A 23,613-nucleotide genomic window follows, 5' to 3' on the forward strand; every position below is an offset into this window, starting at 1 on the left:
AAAGACACATAATCAGAGGAACTTTCAGTTCCTTTTCTCACCTGAGGAAGCTGGAGATACATGATAATATTTCAGTACATTTATATATTACAATTTTAAAAGTCATTCTCCAATCTTTGGGCATTTTATCAAGTCCTTACAAGTGATTGTCCATTGTAGGGGGGAAATGAGGTTTCTGCATTTACATCAAGGGAGTAAACCATTCAAGAATTAAAGACCATTTATTGAATGTCCACTATATGCTTGGCACTGGAAAGACAAAGACAAAACAAAAAGAAAGTCATTTTAGTTGTCAAAGTCCTGGTAGGCAGCATGTGTACATATATAAGTTAATACCTGGCAGCTGGTGACACAGTGGATAAAGAAAGCACTGACCCTTGCATCAGGAAGACCAGTTTTAAAATTTGGCCTTAGAATCATACTAGCTGTGTGACCCTGGGTAAATCGCTTAACTTTGGTGTGCCCCAGTTTTTTTCATCTGTTAAATGATTCTTGTAAATAAATGAGACAGTATTTACAAAAACACTTCACAGACTTGCTGACAAATTGTCAGTATTATAAATGCTTATTCCATTTCCCTTCTCAAAAAGGTAATTGAAGAAGAAGAGACTATTAATGACTTGGAAAATCAAGGAGGGCTACTTAGAAGCAGTGTTAACTACAGATAAGAAATATGAGAGTAGGACACAGTAAAGGAGAGCATTAAATGCATAGGGATGAGCTTATGAAATTATGTATATTACCCACATATACACACATGTTGTGTTACACATACATACACATGTTATATAAACATTTGTGTATTACTTATACATGCATATGTTGTTCACGTTTTATTTTTGAAGAGGACAAATGATATCATGGAGGTGATGTCTGACCTTTGCTTGTGAATTGGATTTAAATGATGCAGAGCTACAGTCATCAGCCTCACTTTCTTCTCCAAAGTCATCAAAGACCCGTGGCAGGACAAAAATCTGGTGATGACCAAAGATGCATTGGATGACCTTCATGACTTTGATGTCTGACCAAGCTCTAAGCATTCCACAGCAATTGCTTCAACCACCTTCTTGGACTGTGGGACAAATTATTCTCATTTGTCCACTCAATTAGGAGAAATCTTCATGTGTTTGGCATAGATATTTTCCTAACTCACTGATGTATTTGAGGCTCATTTATTGTAACCTCTTTGCCTAGACACTTTTACCAGGTTATGGAAAATACTACAGCTTTTTGGAGCCATAGATAAGAGTTGACAGACAAATGAACACCAAAGGTTAATGAGTAGTCCTGAAAAGGGCTCAGCAGCCCTTACACCAGAGGTACTTGTCTTCCTTGAACACTTCCTACATCATATAGCTGTATATGCATATTATAAATTATGTAACATATCCATCCATATATATTATATATAATTGTCACAGGATAGTATGATCTTCCTATTGATCAAAATGATATGTATATAATGAATTTACTAATAATTTAGTTTCTAGAGATGCATTTTCCCAGCACACTCTACTTTCCCAGTCAGTCTTAGAAAGCAATTTGAGGTAATTAATCAGCCTATACAATGCCTCCTGATTGTGTTAGGTGAAATGAATCAAGAACTGTATAACCTATTGTGTACCCAAGAAAAATAATGACTCTGAAGATTTGAGAATTGTTCCCCAGGAACTGTTGCTTCTTGATTGTCCTGAACTCCTGGGCTTGCATGAGAAATGGCTCAAGTCTTAGAAACAATTGTGCTGTAATCCATGTTCCCCCTCCTTTCCCACTTGTGATTTATGTATATAATCTCTTTCTTCACTACAGCATATCAGTGAATTCTCAGGAGTGCTAATCAGAAAGAATTCTTGCATTTCTCATCCAGAAACTAAATAATTAAACGACTACTTGATTACTGATAATCTGTAATCTGATTTGTTTTGTCCAGGTCAAGACTGGTTCAATAAAATCTGTTTGAAAACATATATATTGAAAAAAGAATAAAAATTTCACATGTAGAAAAATATTTATAGCAGCTCCTTTTGTGTTGGCAAAGAATTGAAAATTGAGGGGATGTCCATCAAATGAGGAATGGCTGAACAAATTGTGTTATATGTATGTGATAGAGTACTATTGTTCTATAAGAAATAATGAGAGATGGGATTTCAGAAAAACCTAGAAAGATTTACATGAATTGATGTGGAGTGAGATGAAGAGAATCAGAAGAACATTATACACACCACCAACAACAAGGGGTAATGATCAGCTATGATAGACTTGTTCATGTCAATAGTACAATAATCAAAGACAATTTTTAAAATTATGATAAAAAAAATACCATCCATATCCAGAGAAGGAACTGTGGAGTTTAAATGAAAATCAAAGCTTATTATCTTCAATTTTTAAAAGTTGTCTTATTTATTATGTCTTTTTTCTCAGTTTCTTTCATTTAGATCAATTCTTCTCTCATAATATGATCAATATGTTTGGCATGGTTATAAATGTAGAGCCTATATCAGATTGCTTTCAGTCAGGGGGAGGAGGGAGGAAGAAAGGGAAGGAGGGAGGGAAAAGATATGAAACTCAAAACCTTACAACAAAAGATTGGTAAAAACTACCATTGCATGTAGTTGGAAAAGCAAGTAAATTGAAAAAAGCACACATTTTATATATATATATATATATGTATATATATATATATATATACATATATATGGGTAGATATATACATATGTTGTTCAGTCATATTTAAGTCACATTCAATTCTTTGTGTCCCCATTTGGAGTATTCTTTGCAAAAATGCTGGAGTTGTTTTCTTTTCCAGTTCATCTTACAAATGACAAATCTGAGGCAAACAGTTAACTGACTTGCCCAGGGTCCTATAGCTGGTAAGTCTCTGAGATTGATGAGTCTTCCAGTCTCCAAGCTCTCTCCACTATATTACCTGGTTGCTCATATATGCATGTATGTATGTATGTTTGTGTGTTTAATCAAATGAGATGATGCATGCAAAGAGCTTTGCAAAAGTTAAAGCATTATATAAATTTTAGCTGTTATTATTGTTATTGTTTTTAGTCCAAAGACATAGAAATATTTACCCAAGTGATATCTGCTTATTTGATGTTACCCTGGAAGTAAGCCTCAAGTAGAACACCTCAAGGATCTTCAGCTGCTTCACATTTTTATCACTGACTTGGGTAAAGATTTAATGAGAATGCTTGTCACATGTCATATGGCACATGCTTAGTTGGAAGAAGTAATTAATGTATTAGATAATGGAGTCAGAGTCCATCTTGATAAGTTAGAATATTGGTTGTCTTTAAAATTTTTTTTATTTATTTAAGGCAATGGGATTTGAGTGGCTTGCCCAAGGTCACACAACTGTGTAATTATTTTTTTTAAGGAAAGTTCTGTTTAATTAATAACTTTACTATGCAGCAACAAACTAGGCAACAGGCAGGTTGAGGTCATCACAGTCTGAGCAGGGACAAGAAAATTAACTACATGATTGATAATCACACTTGTAACCACTACATGATCAAACTTGTAACCATATGAACTATATGATTAATGATGAAAATTGTACACTTTTGTAACCAAGGAAATGATTTTAATTTGCTTGTTTCATATGATTCTGAGACTATAAAAATAAATCTAAGCAGCTGACAGTCAGTCAACCTGCTCCTGCCTTTACCCACTTGTTGACTCAACTCATTTCATTAACTCTATCCCTCCTGTCAGGTTCCAAGGACCCCGAGGAGGCTGGACCCCTACAAGAGTACCCATCTCTTAAAAACTATTATGATACAATTCCCTTTGATTTCTATCCTACTTTTGACTGCCATAATAATTATACTAGTTATCTCAGGACAAAAGGTTCATCCTTGCTAAAGCCGATACCTATTCAGATGATGATATCCCAGTGCAAATATCTACAACCTTAGCAGAAACCATCAAAGTTCTCACAAAACACACCCTCCTTCCTGATGGGTCCCTTTGTACCAGGCTTCTCATCAGGAAATCCACTTTATTTTTTTAATTTTAAATTAATTTTTATTAAAAATATTATTTGAGTTTTATAATTTTCCCCCCAATCTTACTTCCCTCCCCCACCCCTCCACAGAAAGCAATCTGTCAGTCTTTACTTTGTTTCCATGTTGTACCTTGATCCAAATTGGGTGTGATGAGAGATAAATCATATCCTTAGAGAAGAGACAAGAATTCTAAGAGGTAACAAAATCAGACAATAAAATATCTGTTTTTTTCTAAATTAAAGGAAATAGTCCTTGAACTTTGTTCAAACTCCACAGCTCCTTAACTGGATACAGATGGCACTCTCTTTTGCAGATAGCCCAAAATTGCTCCCGATTGTTGCACTGATGGCATGAGTAAGTCCTTCAAGGTTGATCATCACTCCCATGTTGCTGTTAGGGTATGCAGTGTTTTTCTGGTTCTGCTCATCTCACTCAGCATCAGTTCATGCAAATCCTTCCAGGCTTCCCTGAAATCCCATCCCTCCTGGTTTCTAATAGAACAATAGTATTCCATGACATACATATACCACAGTTTGCTAAGCCATTCCCCAATTGAAGGACATTTACTTGATTTCCAATTCTTTGCCACCACAAACAGGGCTGCTATGAATATTTTGTACAAGTAATGTTTTTACCCTTTTTCTTCTTCTCTTCAGGATATAGATAGACCCAGTAGTGGTATTGCTGGGTCAAAGGGTATGCACATTTTTGTTGCCCTTTGGGCATAGTTCCAAATAGCTCTCCAGAAGGGTTGGATGAGCTCACAGCTCCACCAACAGCGTAATAGTGTCCCAGATTTCCCACATCCCTTCCAACAATGATCGTTATCCTTTCTGGTCATATTGGCCAATCTGAGAGGTGTGAGGTGGTACCTCAGAGAAGCTTTAATTTGCATTTCTCTAATTAATGATTTAGAGCATTTTTTCATATGGCAATTGATTGCTTTGATCTCCTCATCTGTGAATTGCCTTTGCATATCCTTTGACCATTTGTCATTTGGGGAATGGCTTTTTGTTTTAAAAATATGACTCAGTTCTCTGTATATTTTAGAAATGAGTACTTTGTCAGAATCATTAGTTGTAAAGATTGTTTCCCAATTTACTACATTTCTTTTGATCTTGGTCACAGTGGTTTTATCTGTGCAAAAGCTTTTTAATTTAATGTAATTGAAACATCTAATTGGTTTTTGGTGAGTGATGTTCTCCAACTCTTCCTTAGTCATAAACTGCTCCCCTTTCCATAGATCTGACAGGTAAACTAGTCCTTGATCTTCTAATTTGCTTATAGTATTGTTTTTTGTGTCTAAGTCCTGTAACCATTTGAATCTTATCTTGGTAAAGGGTGTGAGGTGTTGATCTAATCTAAGTTTTTTCCATACTAACTTCCAACTATCCCACCAGTTTTTATCAAAGAGGGAGTTTTTATCCCAATGGCTGGACTCTTTGGGTTTATCAAACAGCAGATTACTATAATCATCTCCTGCTTTTACACCTACAACTAGGTAATTATTAAGTAAAAGTAAAAGTAAAGTCAGATTTGAACTCAGGTCCTTCTGAGCACTGGTCCAGGGCCAGTGCTTTATCCACTGGGCCAGCTAACTGCCCCCAAATATTGGTTGTCTTGATAAGCCTGAGTAAACTTGAATAAGACTAAATGGGAAGTTCTGAAAATGAGCTTTTTATACACAAGAAGGGGAGGCATGACTAGATAATAATTAATCTGAAAAAAAATCCAATGGTTTTAGTGGGCAACAATCTCACTCTGACTTAACTGGCTCAAAAAAACAAATCAAAGCAATGCACTCAAGTCACAGTAAGAGATGGTCACTAGGATTAGGGAGGTAAGAGTTTTACCATATTCTATGCTTCTTAGATGACAAGAAGAGAGGAATAAGAATTTAAATAGCACCTACCATATGCCCAGAACTGTGCAAAGCATTTCACAAATATTTCATTGGTTTCTCACTAAAATACTGTAAGGTAAGTGCTGCTATTATTCCATTTTTGCAGTAAAGGAAACTAAGGCAAAAATGACTTACCTAAAGTCACACAACTAGTAAAAACTAGTAACTGTCAGACTGGAATTGAGTTAAAGTCTTCTAGTGTCTAGAGCTGGGAAAACCTGACTTAAAATTTGACCTCCTGCAATACCTATGTGACACTAGGCAAGTAAGTCACTTAACCTTGCAAGTCACTTAACCTTATTTCCTTCAGTTTTCTCATCTATTAAATGAACTAGAGAAGGAAATAGAAAACCACTCCAGTATCTTTACAAAAAAACAAAACAAAACAAAACATAAATGGGGGTCACAAAAAGTAAGACATAACTGGAAAATGACTGAAAAACTTCCTCATTCCAGGTATAATATGGCATCACCTAACCATGGAGTGGGATATTCAGTTGCAAGTGCCACATTTTAGAAAAGACAATGACAATTTGAAGAGAATCCAGAGGTGCTCTGAGGATAGTGAAGGACCTTGAGTTCATATCACTTGAGACTCAATTGAAGAAATTGGAAATATTTAGCCTGGGAAAGAGAGGCCTTGGAGATGCCCATGATATTTATTTTCATGGAAGATGACATGTAATAGAAATGGTATGATATTTGGCATCATAGGACCTTGATTGAATCCAAACTGTTACTTATCTCATGCAAATCACAATCCCTATGGGGTTTCCTCACATGAAAAGTGACCCCTCACTTTTGTACTAGGTATTCTCTGAGATTCATTCCAGCTAATATCAAATCTAGGATCATAGACAATCTTTTACATATTTGAAAGGAAGAGGAAGAAATCTTGTTCTGCTTGGTTCCAAAGGGCAGAACTTAAACAGGTAGAAATTTGTGAATTGTTCAAGGCCATAGGCAATAAAGGACAGAGTTGGAATTTGAACCTAGGTTCAAATAAAACATTCTTTCCGCTATACTGAATTAAGGTGAATAATCAGTAACATTAAATTCTAGAGCTGGAAAAGAATCATGCCCAAAGGAGGCTTTTTGGGGGGAGAGAATTTAGCCCCATTTTCTATAAAAAAAGAAGAGGCATTTTTTGCTAATTTATCAACTTGTAGTTGATGAAAACAACCTGTAGAGGGCCTCCTTGCATTGAGAGCCATAGAGCCTTAGGCAGCATCACAGCTAACTGAAAAATTTTCAGTTAAAATCGCACCTGTAAGGGTTGAATGGGGAATCTGTTATTTTGTGATATTAAGATATATAACCAAATGCAACTGAGCCTTGTCATTAAAAATCCTTTCAAAGTGCTTGCTCTGACAGCAAATATACTTTTAAAAAATCCTTTAAAAAATACGAACATGTTTTTAATCCATCATGTAAGTGAAAATATGTTCTTTGAAGTTTTTTTTAAAAAAGCATTACACCTTATAAAGGAAAATATTTGAAGATAGTTTAAAACTGTTTTGTTGTTTTATAGGAAGAATAGTTGCAAAACATTGTAAATATACAAATTTTCTTTATTTTCAAAAAACTTGCGTTTGTTCATGGTTAACTTAAATAGAGGTTGTATGGTATTTTATTCCTTCTAAAAATACCCTATGACAACATTTGTGCATGTGTAGTCAAATGGGAAATGTTTCAAGGACATGCTTTAAGTCAACTTCCCCCTGGACCAATAGTTTTTCTTAATTGGAAAACCTCCCGTTTTGGGGGGTGTTTAATGACTTCTGGGATCCAAGGGCCCAGTGTCCTTTATTTTATTTAATGTATGCTTCCTGTTTCTGTGTTTTTAGGATTTGTTTGTTTTTTCTTCTTTAGGGATCCACTCTCCCACAAAGAACTAAGTGAAACAAAAACCCCTACCCCAGACACTCAATCTGTGGCATTTGTCCCCAGGGGGAGTTAGGGTGCTAAAGAACAAAGAGAAGTAAACAAGGTTTTTCTCAGTACTATAACTTTCTGACATTTAAAAAAAAAACTCTTTAGCCTCCTTTTGCTATGGGGAAAGGAGGAGGTCCAGGGAAGTAGGAGGGAATCAAGAAGGAGGTTACTTCTCCTGGGGCCCTGCATACCCCACAGGCCTGAAAACACCTGTGGTTTGGATGTAGTTTTTGTCCTAAACATTAAGGCGTCAATGGTGTTGAATTATTCTCTCTCTCTCTCTCTCTCTCTCTCTCTCTCTCTCTCTCTCTCTCTGTGTGTGTGTGTGTGTGTGTTTGTGTGTGGCTCTCTGTTTCTCTGTCTCTGTCTGCATCTCTGTCTGTTTCTCTCTGTTTCTGTTTCTGTGTCTTTGTCTCTATCTCTGTCTCTGTTTCTGTCTCTGTCTCTCTGGGTGTGTCTATCTCTGTGTCTGTTTCTGTCTGTCTATCTGTCTGTCTGTCTGTCTCACCAAGTCTATTAAAGTACAAGCAAATTGAAAGCTTCTCAGGATTGCTGAAGACCATACTTCATAATAGGGCTCAGAGATACTGTTCTGAGTTCAGAGAAATATTTTCAGGCAATTCCACTACGTATGAAACATTTACAGAAAAAATGATCAATAACCAAGGAACTACATTGCTTAGATCAGAGTTTTGTGTTTAATGGACACTTAAATGCTTGTTGTCTAGCTTACTGATAGAGTATTGGCTTTGGAGTCAAACTCAAACTGCCTTATTTAAGAGTTGTATGACATTGGGCAAGTCAGTCTCATCTTTTCTCAACTGTAAAATAAAACATTTGGACTAGATCACGTTTTCTTCCCTTGATTCCCTTAAAACTTGGTTTAAAATATTTTGATGATTGTATTTATTTTTCTGCATTTAAAAACATTGTTGTGAAAAGGGGCCTTCCAGACTTCCAAAGAGATCCAGGACACACATAAAGGTTAAGAAATCCTGAGCTTTCTGGTCTTTGAGATACCTTCCAGCCCTGGATCTATCTCTATGGAGTTAGAATAAAGCTCTGGTTCACTCCATACAGGGAGGACTGCTTGTCCTATGGTGCAGAGTCCCAACTTTTAACCATGATTCCTAGAGTTTTCTCTGGAAAGGGTCTTTACAAGCAATTTCCTCACAGAGGAGGAAACCCATTTAGCCCTGGAATATTCCTCCTAGCTAGAGTTGAGAGGGACCTGCCTCCAGTAGAGCAAAAGAAATCAGACTGGGGTGGGGATGAGGAGTAGTTGTGCTTGGAATCATTGCAAAGAGGTTAAAGCCTTTTGCTGCTGTTTTAGAGGAAAAATAGTTGTATAGGAAGAAAGATGAGCAGGGAGAAGGTGTGGGGATAATGAATGTGGCTTTGAGTGTGAATGGAAGAGATCAGTCATTTTTGTTTCTTGTCAATTTTTGCATCCCACAAGCTTTGGGCCTCATTAATTCACTTTCTTCATTTGCTTCTCCCCTTTCTCTAGGAATGGAACAAGTCCCTAGATCCGAGCACTCTAGGATAAGGGGGTGGGACCATCTTACTCAATGAGAGGGGGACCATCAAGGACACTTGTTTCTTAGCATTAGTGCCCCCAGTTTCCACCATCACAATTCTGACTTCTTAGGGGGACTGAAGACTCTTCTTTCTCTCCATCAGCTAAGGTTTTAGGGAGCCAAGTTGGCACTAGGTACTCTGCCAGACTTGGTTTGTGCCAAGCTTTAGGGCTCTCGTGAACCACTTGATAAGGTGCTGAAAGGCAGTCGGAGCCCTGCCCTCTCCTTCTAGTTCATCCCTAGCTCTAGTTTCCCAGCATCATGCTCACTTGCCAGTGTGTGTCTGTCGAGCTCTGTTCCTTTCCTTCTGACTTTTGTCTCTCTTTCTCTTCTTGTTTTGTTTGTTTCTGTCTTTTTCTATCCCTGTTCTCTCTTTGTTTCTGTCTGTATCTCTTTTCTGGCTCTGTATCTCTCTGACTCTGATTTGATCTCTATGTCATTTTTAGTCTTTTTTCTATCTCTGTCTTCTCGTTTTAATCTAGTTCTCTCTCTTTTTTAACTTTCTCCCTCTTTCTGTCTCTGTCTCTTTCTCCCTTCCCTCTCTGCTCCCATTTTCTTCTCTCTCCTTCTTATCCCCTCCCTCTCTCCTTTCCCCTCCCCTTACTGTCTTGCTTTTGGATTTTCTGTCCAGTTTTGTTTTGTTTTTGTTTTTTCCCCCCTCGCCTTTTTCCAGTCCCTCCTCCTCTCTTTCCCCCTTTCTTCCTCTCGCCCCCTCCTCTTCCCTCATCCCCCTCCCTCTCCCGCTAGCTCATAGCCTTGCTTTTGCAGCGACCAGGAGAGACCAAAAGACAGACCCAGCGGTGCAAGGAGGAACAGCCAGGGTGGAGGGAGGAGAGAGCGGCAACAACCCGTTGGAGCGGGTGGGGCAGAAGCGAGAGTTTCCGCGAGGCCAGAGTTTCAGTGAAGTACCCAAAATAAATTGCGCTGCCCAGCATGGCCAGGCAAAGCTTCCCCTCTTCTCTTCTAGTGCGGCTCTGCAGCATCCTCCCGTGGCTTTTTGTCCTGCAAACTGAAGCCGGGCCCCAGCAAGAAGACAGCTTGTACATGTGGATTGATGCTCACCAAGCACGAGTCCTCATAGGTAAGATCACCTTTCCCTTTCGCACTTAAGCAGGGAGGGGCTTGGACAATTGACATACCTTTATAGCAACGATGGCTTGAAACAAAGACTTTCAAAATCATGCCATATTTTTCTCTTTGACAAACTCTCTAAATTTCAGTTTTTTTTTTTTAACCCCAAGGAACTCCATTGAACACATTGATTTCTCCCAGCTCCTTTTTCTAGGTACCCTTAAATGTGGTTGCACATATAGGCTTTATTTTCATTCATCACTTTTTTGTACATTTTTTTCCCTTAGCAAACCTCAGTCCCAAGCATCATTCTTGTCTTATATAGTTGAATGGTCATCTCTGTAGTCTGACTGATTCATAAAAGTTGGATAAGAAAGGCAGGTGTTTCTAGAAACTTATCACCTTCATACATTTTGATTTGTTTTCTAAAACAGGTTTTGAAGAGGATATTCTGATTGTTTCAGAGGGGAAAATGGCCCCATTCACTCATGATTTCAGAAAAGCTCAACAAAGAATGCCAGCTATTCCTGTTAATATTCATTCCATGAATTTTACCTGGCAAGCCACAGGGAAAGTAAGTTCTGATCATTTCTAAAGGGCGGGGAATGCTGTCGCTTAGTAGTCCCATTGCCTGCAATGAAGTAGGAATAAAACTGTAAAGTACATAGTAAGTTCATTTTAGAATACTGTAATTAGGAAATTATTTCTCATATGATTTTCCTGTAAAGGTTTAGAAGACAAGGCTCTTTGTTTTTAGAATTATTAACCAGATAAAGTCAGAATTCTACCAAAAATAATGGAAACTATGCCCAAGAACATCCTATATTGTCTAAGTAAGCTGCATTACCATTTGGTTGCTAATATGACCTTGGTATTGTTGCAGATTTCTTAATATTAACAGAACAGTTAAAAAGCCACTCGCTTTTAATGTGAACTAAATAATGCTGCATTATTTAAACTTTAAGCCAATTCTAACATATATAATTTAAACTACATGAATGGAAGTTCACATGGACATGACATCCTATTACATTTTAACAGACTACAATGCACCAGAAAGCAAACTTGCCAAAAATATAAGATGGGAATCCATACTGAAAAGTATGAATATTGGAAGAGGGGCAATTAGTTTTAAAAGTTATCACTTAAAATGATTTTAAATCATAATGGAAAATAAAGTATGGATTATTCTCATGAGGATGCATAGTATTTTATTTTCAGCATTGTGTTTATCCATCTCTATCTGCTTCATGAATGACTTCTAATGTTAGGAAAGGAGCCAGGGGTGAGAAATCTTTATGTAATCAAGAAATTGACAGAAATGTGGAATAAATAATGCTTCATCCATGTATTCATAAAATTTAGTTTATTATTCACAGTAATGATTAACACTTTTCAGCTTAAATTCTAAAGTAAAAAAAAATGATCATTTTTGTGTTGTCTAGTATTTCCTAACATGACACCTCTTATATAATGAGAAACATTTCCAATTTAATTGCTTTATGTGAGCACAGACACAATTATTTTGGTTTTGTCCTCTTCAACTTTGTCCTTTTAAAAAACTACTTAAATTATATTACCATTCATTTTCTATTGTATTCAATCTACAAATAACACATTTTCATTGCAATGTAATTGTTTTTCCTTTTGATCTATTGGACCCTTTTCTCCCTAGTATTTTGGTTACTTCTTCATCATTTTTAAGGGAAAAATTATTTTATTGGATTATTGGGGAAAAAAGTAAAGACTTGCTATTTCATTGAGGTAGGAGAAATATAAGCATGGGAACTGTCTACCGATGGAAATCTGAGTCATGGAAACACAATAGCCAATTTCCCCTCCTTTTTGTTCTAATTCTTCTTCCTGAAACCTTTTAGAGAACTGGTTAAATCCCTAATGTTAATAATATAGTTTACTTTAAAAATAAATTTGATCTATCATGCTATTGTTTCACATTTGCATTAAAAGTTAACTTAAATAACACCTCTGTTTAGGAATGGATGAGAATTTTGAAGAAGCAGGCAAAAATAACCAATCACATTTTTGTTTGAGATCCAACCTTCTAAGTATGGAATTTCAGTACAAAAAACTGAACTGCTACCTTTTCTCTCCTTCTTGTGTTTTAGGCATTGCAAGGGTTTGCAGACTTTAGGGAAGTAGCTGAAAATAAATAAGTTAAGATATCATTTGATTTCAGAACTGGTACTTTTTGTTAATCCTTGAAGCTAGAATGAAATAGAAAAGTTCAGAGTAGCATTTGAATCAGAATTTTGTTTTTTCTTCATCCTTTTGTTTACTTGTCTAAAATGTTTAGATGGGTTTTCATTTCAATCTTCAGGGATTTTTTTGCTCTGATATTAAATCACCTCACTATCATTGCTTCTATGGATGGGTGGATTGAAGTTTTCTTTCTATATCATGTCACAGCAATCTGATAAGAACAGATTAACAGGATAATATGAATTAGAACCAGAAGGTTAGTCTAGCATTTTACAGATGAGGAAACTAAGGCCCCCAAAAGTTTAAGGAACTTGCCCCAAATCACACAACTATTAAGTAGTAAAGGTAGGATTCAAACCTAAGACTATCTTTAAAAAAAATCCAACTTTGCCTACCACAGAACAAATGCTTCATCTATCATCTAGATGTCAAATGACCAAATATTTTTAAACATTTTTAAATATCTCAAATATGAAATTGTACCAATTAAATTTCAATGAAATCACATAATTTCAGTATCAGGAAAGAATAATGTCTTTTTCTTCAAAAGATCCACTGGAATTACTCATTTTTTCAATACATTTTTATTCATTTTGATATTTCCTAATTACTTGTGAAGGCAAGCAATCTTGAATTGATCATAATGTGATGCAAATCATAGAGGAATAACACTTTAATGAAAGAAAATAGCATATTGAATATTGATTGGATATTCACAAATCATCTGTGAGTGAACTTTTATGATATCAAATCACCCATTTAGTAAACAACAATTTATTAGATATGACATGAACAAAGAATTATGCTCAGTGTAGCAGGACAAGTGAATAGAAGTATGACATAGTATTAATTTTCATTGAGATAAGCTAAAAGTTTTTTAAAAAATCCAAAATTGGGGCATCTAGGTGGCGCAGTGGATAGAGCACTGGACCTGGAGTCAGGAGTACCTGAGTTCAAATCTGGCCTCAGACACTTAATAATTACCTAGCTGTGTGGCCTTGGGCAAGCCACTTAACCCCATTGCCTTGCAAAAAACTAAAAAAATATCCAAAATTATGCAGGTGCTTTGTTCAAATGATACTGAATTTTAAGATATTTCTAGTGTATCAACAAAAAGACTGGGAGATTGGATGATTTGTTAATTTTTTTCCAGATGTTTTGGTATCACATGGACAAAATCACAGGAAACTTTAAGAACATCTAATGGAGAAAGTTATCATTTTCTTTTTTTTATTCAAGTTTACTCAAGTAATTTTTAAACTATATTTGGAGGAAAAAATACAGATTTTAGAGTTAATGGTTCTGTAATATCCTCTCTTCATTGATTGATTTTCAAAGGGTATTAAGTACGTTGCAAATTTGTATTTGAATAAATATTTTGGTATTAATTTATTTTTCCTCACTGCACATTACTTATCTATATATGGAATCAGAGCACCTGGTTTTGAATGCCAATTCTCCCACTTTCTATCCGTTTGACTTTGGACAAGTAACTTAGCTCTTCTGAGCCTCAGATGCTTTATCTGTAAAATGAAGGGGTTGGATTAAGGGATAAGTAAATTTGAATGACTTTGACCAAACTTCAGGAGAGAGTTTAGGATAGAAGGGTTTGGTATATTATGGTCTATGAGGTCATGAAGAGTTAGTCACTTCTGAACAGCAACAACAAAAATTTCCTTTTCATTACATGTGATGCTATAATCCAATTAACAAACTAAAGAAAATAAGCAAGTAAATAACTTTTGTGGGTGAGTTTAAATAGTCTGCAAAGCGTTCACTAATAAATATGTGCCTATGGCTTGCTAATTCTCTCTAGGCCTCCTGAAAACTCTTAAATACCTTCTCTACCAGAAAACCTCCCACCTTTATCTCTGAAAACTTAAGAACTCTTCTCTCTTCACTGTAATTCCCTCTCCCAAAAGATTTTTATTTGGAGGAGCATTTTTTACAGATGGTTTATCTCTAGCCCTTTAATGAGAGACTTCATGGAGTGGTGCATAAAGGACTGCTGAGTCAGAGACCTGGATTCAAAACCTGCTTCTGACAAAAACTAGTTATGTAACCCTGGGTAACTAAGTGGAGCCATGGATTGGGTTCTGGCTCTTGAATCAGAAGGATCTGAGTTTAAATCCAAGGTCGGTGCTCTATCTACTGCAGCACCTAGCTGCCCCAAAGCTAGACCTTTCAAAATAAAAGTGTATCCGAATTGGTAGAGGGAGATTCTTTGCTAGTTTCTATGTAAACCAATGAAATCACAGGTCTCGTCTTTATAAAAAAAGAAACAATGCCTTTAGCAGCTTGTAAGTGTTTATCAGAAACAACTTAGGATAGGCAGCTAGGTGGTGCAGTGGATAGAGCACCTGCCTTGGACTCAAGAGTCCCTAAATTCAAACCCCACCTTAGACACTTAATAATTGTCTGGCTGTGTGACCTTGGGCAAGTTACTTAACCCCATTGCCTTAAATAAATAAAATATTTTAAGGTTTTTTTTTGAAAGGCAAATGAGGTTAAGTGGCTTGGCCAAGGCCACACAGCTAGGTAATTATTAAGTGTCTGAGGCCGGATTTGAACTCAGGTACTCCTGACTCCAGGGCCGATGTTCTATCCACTGTGCCACCTAGCCGCCTCAATAAATAAAATTTTTAAAAATAAAAAAAAGAAATAATTTAGGACCATAGATATAAAGTCAGAAGACACTAATCTAATCCCTTTATTTTATAGATGAAAAAACTAAAGCACAGAGAGTTTTAATGACTTCGCTAGGATCTCCCAGTTAGCAAATAGATAAGGCAGGAATCGAACTCAGGTCTTCCTGACTCAGTTCAACACTCTATTCATTGCTACTTCAACTTGCTTTGCCTCTACTAATTCTTAGACATGCACCAAGGCAGGGTTGTATCTTAAGCTAGGAGACCCATTTGGATGCCTACTAGGCCCTCATTTGTTATTTTTTTTCCCCTTTCTCTAGACCTCTGATGAACTTATGATTTCATCAGTAAAGGGGAACTTCCATCAGTATGGAAACTTTCTTCACCAATACAGGCTCATTTGCAATTTAAGAGTCTCAGAGTAGTTTAAGGGTAGTGAATGAACAAGGTCACACAACTTGTACATAGGAATTGAATCAGACCTTCCCTGACTACAAGGTCAGTCTTCTATCCACTTTATCAGGTCATCTCTCTTGGATGCCTTCACTAAAAGTAGCGAACCATATTAACTTGAAAAAACCTACTATGTGCATACTAACTTCCAAGAAAGGTTTTTGTGAAAGCTTTTGTAAGACAGATTGCCCTAATATCAACATGGGGACATTGCTGCCTGTTTCTACATTTATTTATTACATGATAAAATATTAATTTACCATGATGTAGATATCGTCTTTATTTTGAACTAGGTCTGTTGTTTCATTAATATAAGGAATTCCCAGTGAGGTAATTCTTTTTTATCAGTACATCCCCTAGAACTAATAGTCTTAGACTTGAATTAATTGGGTCACTGAGAAGGTGAACTTTTTGCTAATACAGGTTGTTTCATTTATTTAATTTGTATCCACAGCACCTTGAGCAACTAGATGGCTCTGGTTCTGGAGTCAGGAAGACACATCTTCGTGAGTTCAAATTTAACCTCAGATATACTAGTTAGAGCTGAGTGACCCTGGGCAAGTCACTTAACTTGGTTGACCTCAATTTCCTCATATGTAAAGTGAGGGTAGCTAGGTGGTACAGTGAATAGTGCACTGACCTTGGAGCCAGGAGGACAGGAATTCAAATCTAGCCTCAAACACTTGATACTTACTAACTGATTGACTTTGGGTAAGCCACTTAAACTTGATTGCCTGAAATTCAGGGTCATTTCCAGTCATCCTGATTTATATCTGGCCACTGGATCCAGGTAGCTCTGGAGGAGAAAATGAGGTTGGTGACTTAGCACAGCACCCCTCAATCAAATCCAATTTAAATGCTTGTCATGATATCATCTCTCTGATGTCATGGTCTTCTTCAAGAATGAAGAACGGGGTGGCTAGGTGGTCCAGTGGATAGAGCACCGGCCCTGGAGCCAGGAATACCTGAGCTCAAATCTGGCCTCAGACACACCTAGCTGTGTGACCTTGGGCAAGTCACTTAACCCCATTGCCTTGCCAAAAAATGAGATGGTAAAGGAAATGGCAAACCCAAAAAACTCCAAATGGAATCACGAAAAATTGGACATGACTGCAATGACTAAACAGCTTTCACAGCACACATGTAGTGACTGACACATAATAAGTATATATTCAGCATACTTCAAAGGTATGGAGACCACTTTGGAGTCAGTTCTCTAGCTTCTATACCCCATTCTGGGTTGCTATGCTCAGACACTTAATAATTACCTAGCTGTGTGGCCTTGGGTAAGCCACTTAGCCCTGTTTGCCTTACCAAAAAAAAAACAAAACCTAAAAAAATATGACTATGGTCAGTTTTTTAAAAATAACTAAAAAATACTCCACTGACTATAGTTCATATAGAATTTAAAATAATCCCCTTTCAAAATAAGAGCAAACTTTTATTATTGAGGTAATAGACAATACTTAAGAATGAATTTGTATTTGTGATTTTTTCCCTTCAGTATGGATATTAATTAGCTCATGTTGGGATCAAACCTATAATCTGTGTTTTGCCCTGTCCTCTCTTTGGACAACTAAAATAAATCATCTAGAGCTTAGTATAAGTCTTTGTGACATTTATGTATTGTTCATAAATCTTGACAGCCACCAGAAGTGGTTTAATCATTGGGGTTTTATCTACTAAACTGTTAAATGTTCCAAAGTCAAAATTGGTAAATTTTGCAAGGGATATGGGATTCTCCTCTGAGAAAGATAACTTTGTTTCTGCCTAAGGAACTTTATGAGTAGGACCTTGTATTCTGAGTGTAGAACAGACACATAAACATGTGCTCATTAAGTCCAAGCTTGTGCTGTTAAATGTTTAACAACCAGCCCTCTAGAAATACAGGACACATTTTTTAATTTAATCTATATTATTATTTTCTCCATTGTTTTCTCAAATCTAAACAACTAACAAAACAATAAACCAAGCCCTGATTTGCAGTGTTTGCCTTTTTTTCTGAGATTTAAGTGCTTACACCAAATATTTAATCATTGGTTCTCCAGAAATGGCCCAAGCTGGCTCCAGCACATCTGTACATTAATCCATCCTAGAATCCTTTTTAAAAAACTGACACCTGCTTTCATTGGTGTGAGATGGGCACCTGCTTTGCAACTTACATTCTTGTTCAGTTGTCTGGAGTACTTGGGGGTGGGGTTAAGTGATTTGGTGGTGTTGTTCATTTGTTTCTGTTACGTTTGATTCTTTGTGACCCCATTTGGAGTTTTCTTGGCAGAGGTATTGGAATGGTGTGCCATTTCTTTCTTCAACTTATTTTATAGATGAGGAAACTGAGGCAAATAGGGTTAACTAAATGACCCAGAATCACACAGCTAATAACTGTGTGAGGTTCTATTCACTGTACCACTTAACTACCCAATGTCATATTAACTAGTATATGTAAAAGGTAAAACTTGAACCCAAGTCTTACTGATTCCAAAGCCAGCTCTCTCTTCATGAACCAAACTGTTTCTCACCTACAGCTCTTCGGCATTATTAATATCAACGTAGCAATATTGGAAGGGTTGTGAATATATTTTATGTTCCCAACAAAATGAGAAAATCTTCAATCATATTCTGATCACTTACCAATAGGGAAGATTGGAGCCACTGACCCCAGAATTGATCTTGTAACTACTCTTTCCATTTTTTTTGTTCAAATAGCTAATACGAGGCTGACTCCATGACATTTTTGGTTTCTTTTACAGTTCAATTGTTTGTTTTCCTGTGGAACCAATTTGTTAGTTGGGCAGTTCTTCTCTAACATTTCTAGTGATTCACCCATCAGCTTTTCACATCTGCTTCTAGTAAATAAAATAAATTTGATTGACAATTTCAAAGTGTTGGGTGGTGGAAAATGGGCTCTTGCTAGAGTCAAAGGATAAGATTCTAAATCTTGGCTCTGCCACTTATTTGCTAGTTTTGTGTGATTTTGGAAAAGCCATTTAGTCCCACTGAAACTCAGTTTACTCATCTGTAAAATAAGGATGTTGAACTTTAAGATCCTTTCCACTTCTAAATAAATATAACTGTAAGACTTTTTGAACTTTTTTCATTATTATCAGAAATAAGGTAATGTCCAGTATGAGAAGAAAAAAAGGAGTAGTTAATAATAATCTTACAGAATAAATCTACTCCTTAACTTTCAAATTAAACTTCATTACAAAGTAAAATAAACAAACAACAAAAAAGTTTGAATCACACCCTCACTAAAATCTAGGCTCATTTTATTTTGATCTAAAACTCTTCTAAATGATAACTATATAATCATTTACCACCAACATTCATTCATTAAAGTAGCCTTCTAAACATAAGCACCTTTTTACCCCCCCCCCCCCCCCCCCCGCCAAGCAACTGCTCTGGATTGTATAACACCACTTCAGCTCACTCAGATTTGCTACCTTCAGTCACACCAAGAGGTCCTTATTGATCTGGCTGAGCTGGTGAGATTTATATTGAAATATTTTCTTCTTCCTTGCCCCCCATGCCTTTGACAAAATCAAATCAAAGGCACTGAGAATGAATTTTAATTTAAGTTTACTTCCCCTTAATCTTCAAAGGAAATGCCTGCCACTATTAAACACCTCATTCCATCTCTGAAGTTATGGTAACACTTATGATTTTTTAAGTCACATAATGGGGACTGCTCCATATTTTCCTAATGGAGTTATGATTGTTTTGGAAGTTCCAGACCAAACTGCATACCTTTGTACCCCTGGGATTTACAGTAGTATCTTTACTGTAGTTTTCTGTCACCAAACAGAGGAAATACCTCATTTTCTGACCTCTGTACCACAGTTTCAAAGGGGGAATGCGAATATGTTTACATACTGTGGGCATGATTTTTTTAAAGGAGGTTCTCATATCAAAAGCACAGCCTAAAACCCTTAATATTTAGATTCTGTTCTGCTGTGGTATTTTGCATCATGGTGTTGTAGACATGCCACTAGGGATCAAAGAGTATTGCTGTGGAGATCCCACTTCATTGAGGAAAGCAGGCATGTGCCAGCCATCTGTTTGTATCTGCTGATAGAAAACAGTTTCTAGAACCTTTGCCAGAGGAAAAAAAAGAAAAGACTTTATTGCTTAGAGGAGATGAGTTACAAGGCACCTTGTGAGCTACATCTGGTTCCACAGTAATTTACATGGGATAAATGTAAACTACATTATTGCTTTTTTAACTAGTGGTGTAAAGTTATGGTAAATAAATCCTTCATTGGCATCTACGGGTGTTTGTTCTTGTATTTTTTTTCCTGTTGCTTGCAGAATTGAAACAGAGAACTGTTGTGTATTATACTGATAATATCTTACAGGAGAATTTGTGTTTGATACATTAGTATCCACATTAAAAAGGAGAGGTGTGGAGATTTGAAAACATCTGGGATTAAGGGATCCTTCTGAAAATATAGAGGGAGGAAATAAAGAAATATGTTCTATAATTGAATCTCTTAGGTGGTTTAACAATTAGTAAAATTTAATCTTCCTAACCTATGAGAAGGAATAGACTGTTGTTAAATGACAACTTCCCCTGAATGCTGTTGTGGAGTTTTTCCTTCCATTTCTGTCCTTGATCCCACTCCTTTACCTTGTCTCTGAGCCTTAATACATCATTCAACAATCTCTCATCCTTTCTTTTCTTGTCCAAATTTAACCTCTCATTATTCTATCTCTTTCTTGTCCACCTGCAAACATGCTCAGATCTCTTGTATCCTAAAAGCAAACCTTCTGTTGACCCTGCTACCCTTTCAAATTCTTCTTCCTGACAAATGACCCTTCTAGAAAGAATAGTCTTTTTTTTCATTGTAATCATTGCTGTTCACCATCCATTCAGGCACTTCAATCCAATTTGGGTCCTTATCTCTTTATACAACAGCATTTCTCTCTATGTTTTCTCCTATTTTTTCTGTGGTATGTGACACTATTGATCACTTCCTAGTATTTATAACTGTAATAACCTAATGCACAGGAAAGGTGGCTACATTGTTCCTTTATGCATAAAATCATAAGAAACTACCTGTAGCTCATAGAAAAAACCACAAACTCTATACTAATCTACAATTTCAATCTGATTTCATTGTAATTTCCCTTTCTTGAAGTCCTGATGCACTTGCCACAACTTAATCTTTCCCAATTCTCTTGGGTGAAAAGACAGTTAGGTTGGATAGAACTTTGGCCCTGGAATCAAGAAGACGTGAGTTGTAATTCTGCCTCAGACACTTAATAGCTCTGTGACCTTGAGCAGATTATTTAGTCCCTGTCTGCCTCAGTTTTCACAACAGTAAAATAGGAATAATACTAGAACCTACCTAACAGGGTTGGTTGCTATCCATATGTAAAAACTTATTCTCTTTTCTTCCCTATCCTTCCCCCTAATCACTTTTCTTATTATACTCTCAGCCTCTCTTTTGCTCTCCCTTCTATCATTGTAATTAAGAATGTATTTTATCAGACTCCTTGAGGTCAAGAAGTTTGAATATTTACAGTACAAATCTAAAATATGAAGGTTTAGGGAAAAGGACCATAAATTTTTGACATACCAAAAATGGGAAGGTGATGTGTTTCCTTCTCACAGGCACTGCTGTATCCTCTCCTTGTCACATGGTTCTGGTCTCCTGGCATGATCACCCCAAAAAACCATCAACCCCAGGTCTCATTTGCTGAAGTCTATAATCTTCCACCAAATCAAGGGGGTATAGACCTGTGTCTCTCAGAGCAGGCCATTTACCCTCTCAGAATAACTATACCACCAGGTACAGATTGTCTTTTCCACCATTACCTCCCCTACCAAATTCAACTAAATCTGTCCAAGATGCAAGAATTTCTAATTACGTTGCAGGGCAAAGAGGAGATATACTTTCCTGCATGACCAGAGAAAGCATATTCCCTGACATGCTGAGAATGGATATGATGAATTTAGTGAAACTGAGAAATGCTGCCAAATTAAGTACTTAATCTCTTTGACCTTAAAGGCAGTAGGGTGAACATGTTTGAATCCCATTCTCCAATCCCTTCTCCAGATCCACAACTAAAGATGCCCTGAGAAATTTGCCCAATGATTACTGAAGGACCCCTCATAGAGATCAAGAAATGAATCTAAAAGGAAATCTGAGGATTTTAATGAGTCCAAGAGGAGAGAATGAAATTTACAGCTCAGTCAGATGCCCATGGCCCATGAAAAACAGAAGAAAGAGGGGGAAAGAGATGACTACAAAGTATTTTCATTAAGAAAAAGCTTGAAGAGTTGATTTTTATCTTGAAAGTATATTTTAGATAAATCCATCCATCACATTTCCAGATTACAGGCTTAAGTTTAGGAATGGTTTGTCTAACTTAATTTATACATTGTAATTTAGATATTTTCTCATACTTTAAGAAAGAAGCATTTCAAAGTTTGTTAGCAGAATTGTTATATTGCATTGTAGAGCAGTTTTGCCTAGACTCACTGAAATAATGCATCTTAAAGAAACAAAGTCTACACAACATAATATCCTTTGGAAAAATTTTTATAGACTTAGGGAAGGAAGATGAGAGTTGAAGTTCTCTGAATCACAACAAATAAGAGAAAAGGAAGTAAAATGAACATTTAATAACTTCTATTAATCCCTAACTATAACATTTTGTAGACCACATGCTTCCACCAGTTGCTTGAGAGTATAAGAGCTAATATCCATTTATCTATGGACGTAACTGATAACAGAATTTATGTGCCATAGTCTATTCTATGATAGGATGTTATCATTAGACAGAAAAGCTGATCACAATAGCGGTCCTCTTTCCCAATCCCCTTTTCCTTTATTTCAGCAGCATTTTGAAGGGGTCCTCTTTTCAAGTGTACAAAGGGATTTGGAGTCTAAAAAATTTGAGAACTGATATATGTGTATATGTATGTATGTATGTCAATCCATATATCAATCAATCTATCTTTCCAGGGACAGCTAGATCAGGGGTGGGATTCAAATCAATTAATAACTGGTTCTCTGCCCTAATGACTGATTTAAGTAAACTAAAAGAAATACTGAAAGGTAGTTTAATATTTCATGCATTTAATAGTCTAATAAGAACAATAAAAGAGGTACACAAAACTAGATTATGTTATGTGGAACCAAAACTCATTTTTATCTATTCTCTTCTTTTTCTTCTACTTCCATGGCTTTTGAAATCTATATTTCTGTTGGTTCATTGTGTCCCAGCTTCCTGTTGATTTCACTGTTCAGGGAACTCCAGCATACTCATATTATATTTGGGGGAATTTTGAGCACAAAAACAAAGTGGAAACAAATGACAGCTTTTCATCTCCTGGTTGTTTGGCATTTTTCTCTTTACATTATATGTTTGTTTACTGAAGTAACAAAATGAGGGAATTAAAATGTAGTATTTCATCAAAGATATAATGAATTTTAAGAAATGAATTAATAAATATTATAAGTCTATATTACAGTCAATTTTTTTCACCCAAAGTTAGAATGAACATTACAATGGGAGCTTAGAAAATGGTTTTGTGCAGATAAATGTTAATAAAGAGTAAGGATTGCAAATTTGTGATTTTCATATTGGGCGGCTGCCCAGGCACCCACCTTAGAGAGAACCCTAATTACAAGTGCCATTTTAACAACTGGTTCACCAAATTCAACATTAGATTAGGTGTGGGTTCTGCTGAACCAGTGCCAACCAGCTAAATTCCACCACTGAACTAGATGGTACAGTGGGTAGAGCACCAGTCCTAAAGTCAGGAGGACCTGAATTCA

General features: G+C 36.4%; 1 protein-coding gene across 1 annotated transcript in view; it reads left to right on the top strand.

Moving 5' to 3' along the window:
* The first annotated feature begins 9,984 nt into the window (after positions 1-9,984).
* The window catches only part of WIF1 (WNT inhibitory factor 1), a 110,805-nt gene continuing 97,176 nt past the window's right edge, over positions 9,985-23,613 (top strand). The window contains exons 1-2 of the mRNA XM_074220784.1: positions 9,985-10,515; positions 10,940-11,079. Of these exons, the coding sequence (XP_074076885.1) occupies positions 10,368-10,515; positions 10,940-11,079 (288 nt within the window). The 5' untranslated portion in view covers positions 9,985-10,367. The remainder of the gene's footprint in view (positions 10,516-10,939; positions 11,080-23,613) is intronic.

This window comes from Macrotis lagotis, chromosome 2 (assembly GCF_037893015.1).
Source record: "Macrotis lagotis isolate mMagLag1 chromosome 2, bilby.v1.9.chrom.fasta, whole genome shotgun sequence".
Classification (NCBI taxonomy): domain Eukaryota; kingdom Metazoa; phylum Chordata; class Mammalia; order Peramelemorphia; family Peramelidae; genus Macrotis; species Macrotis lagotis.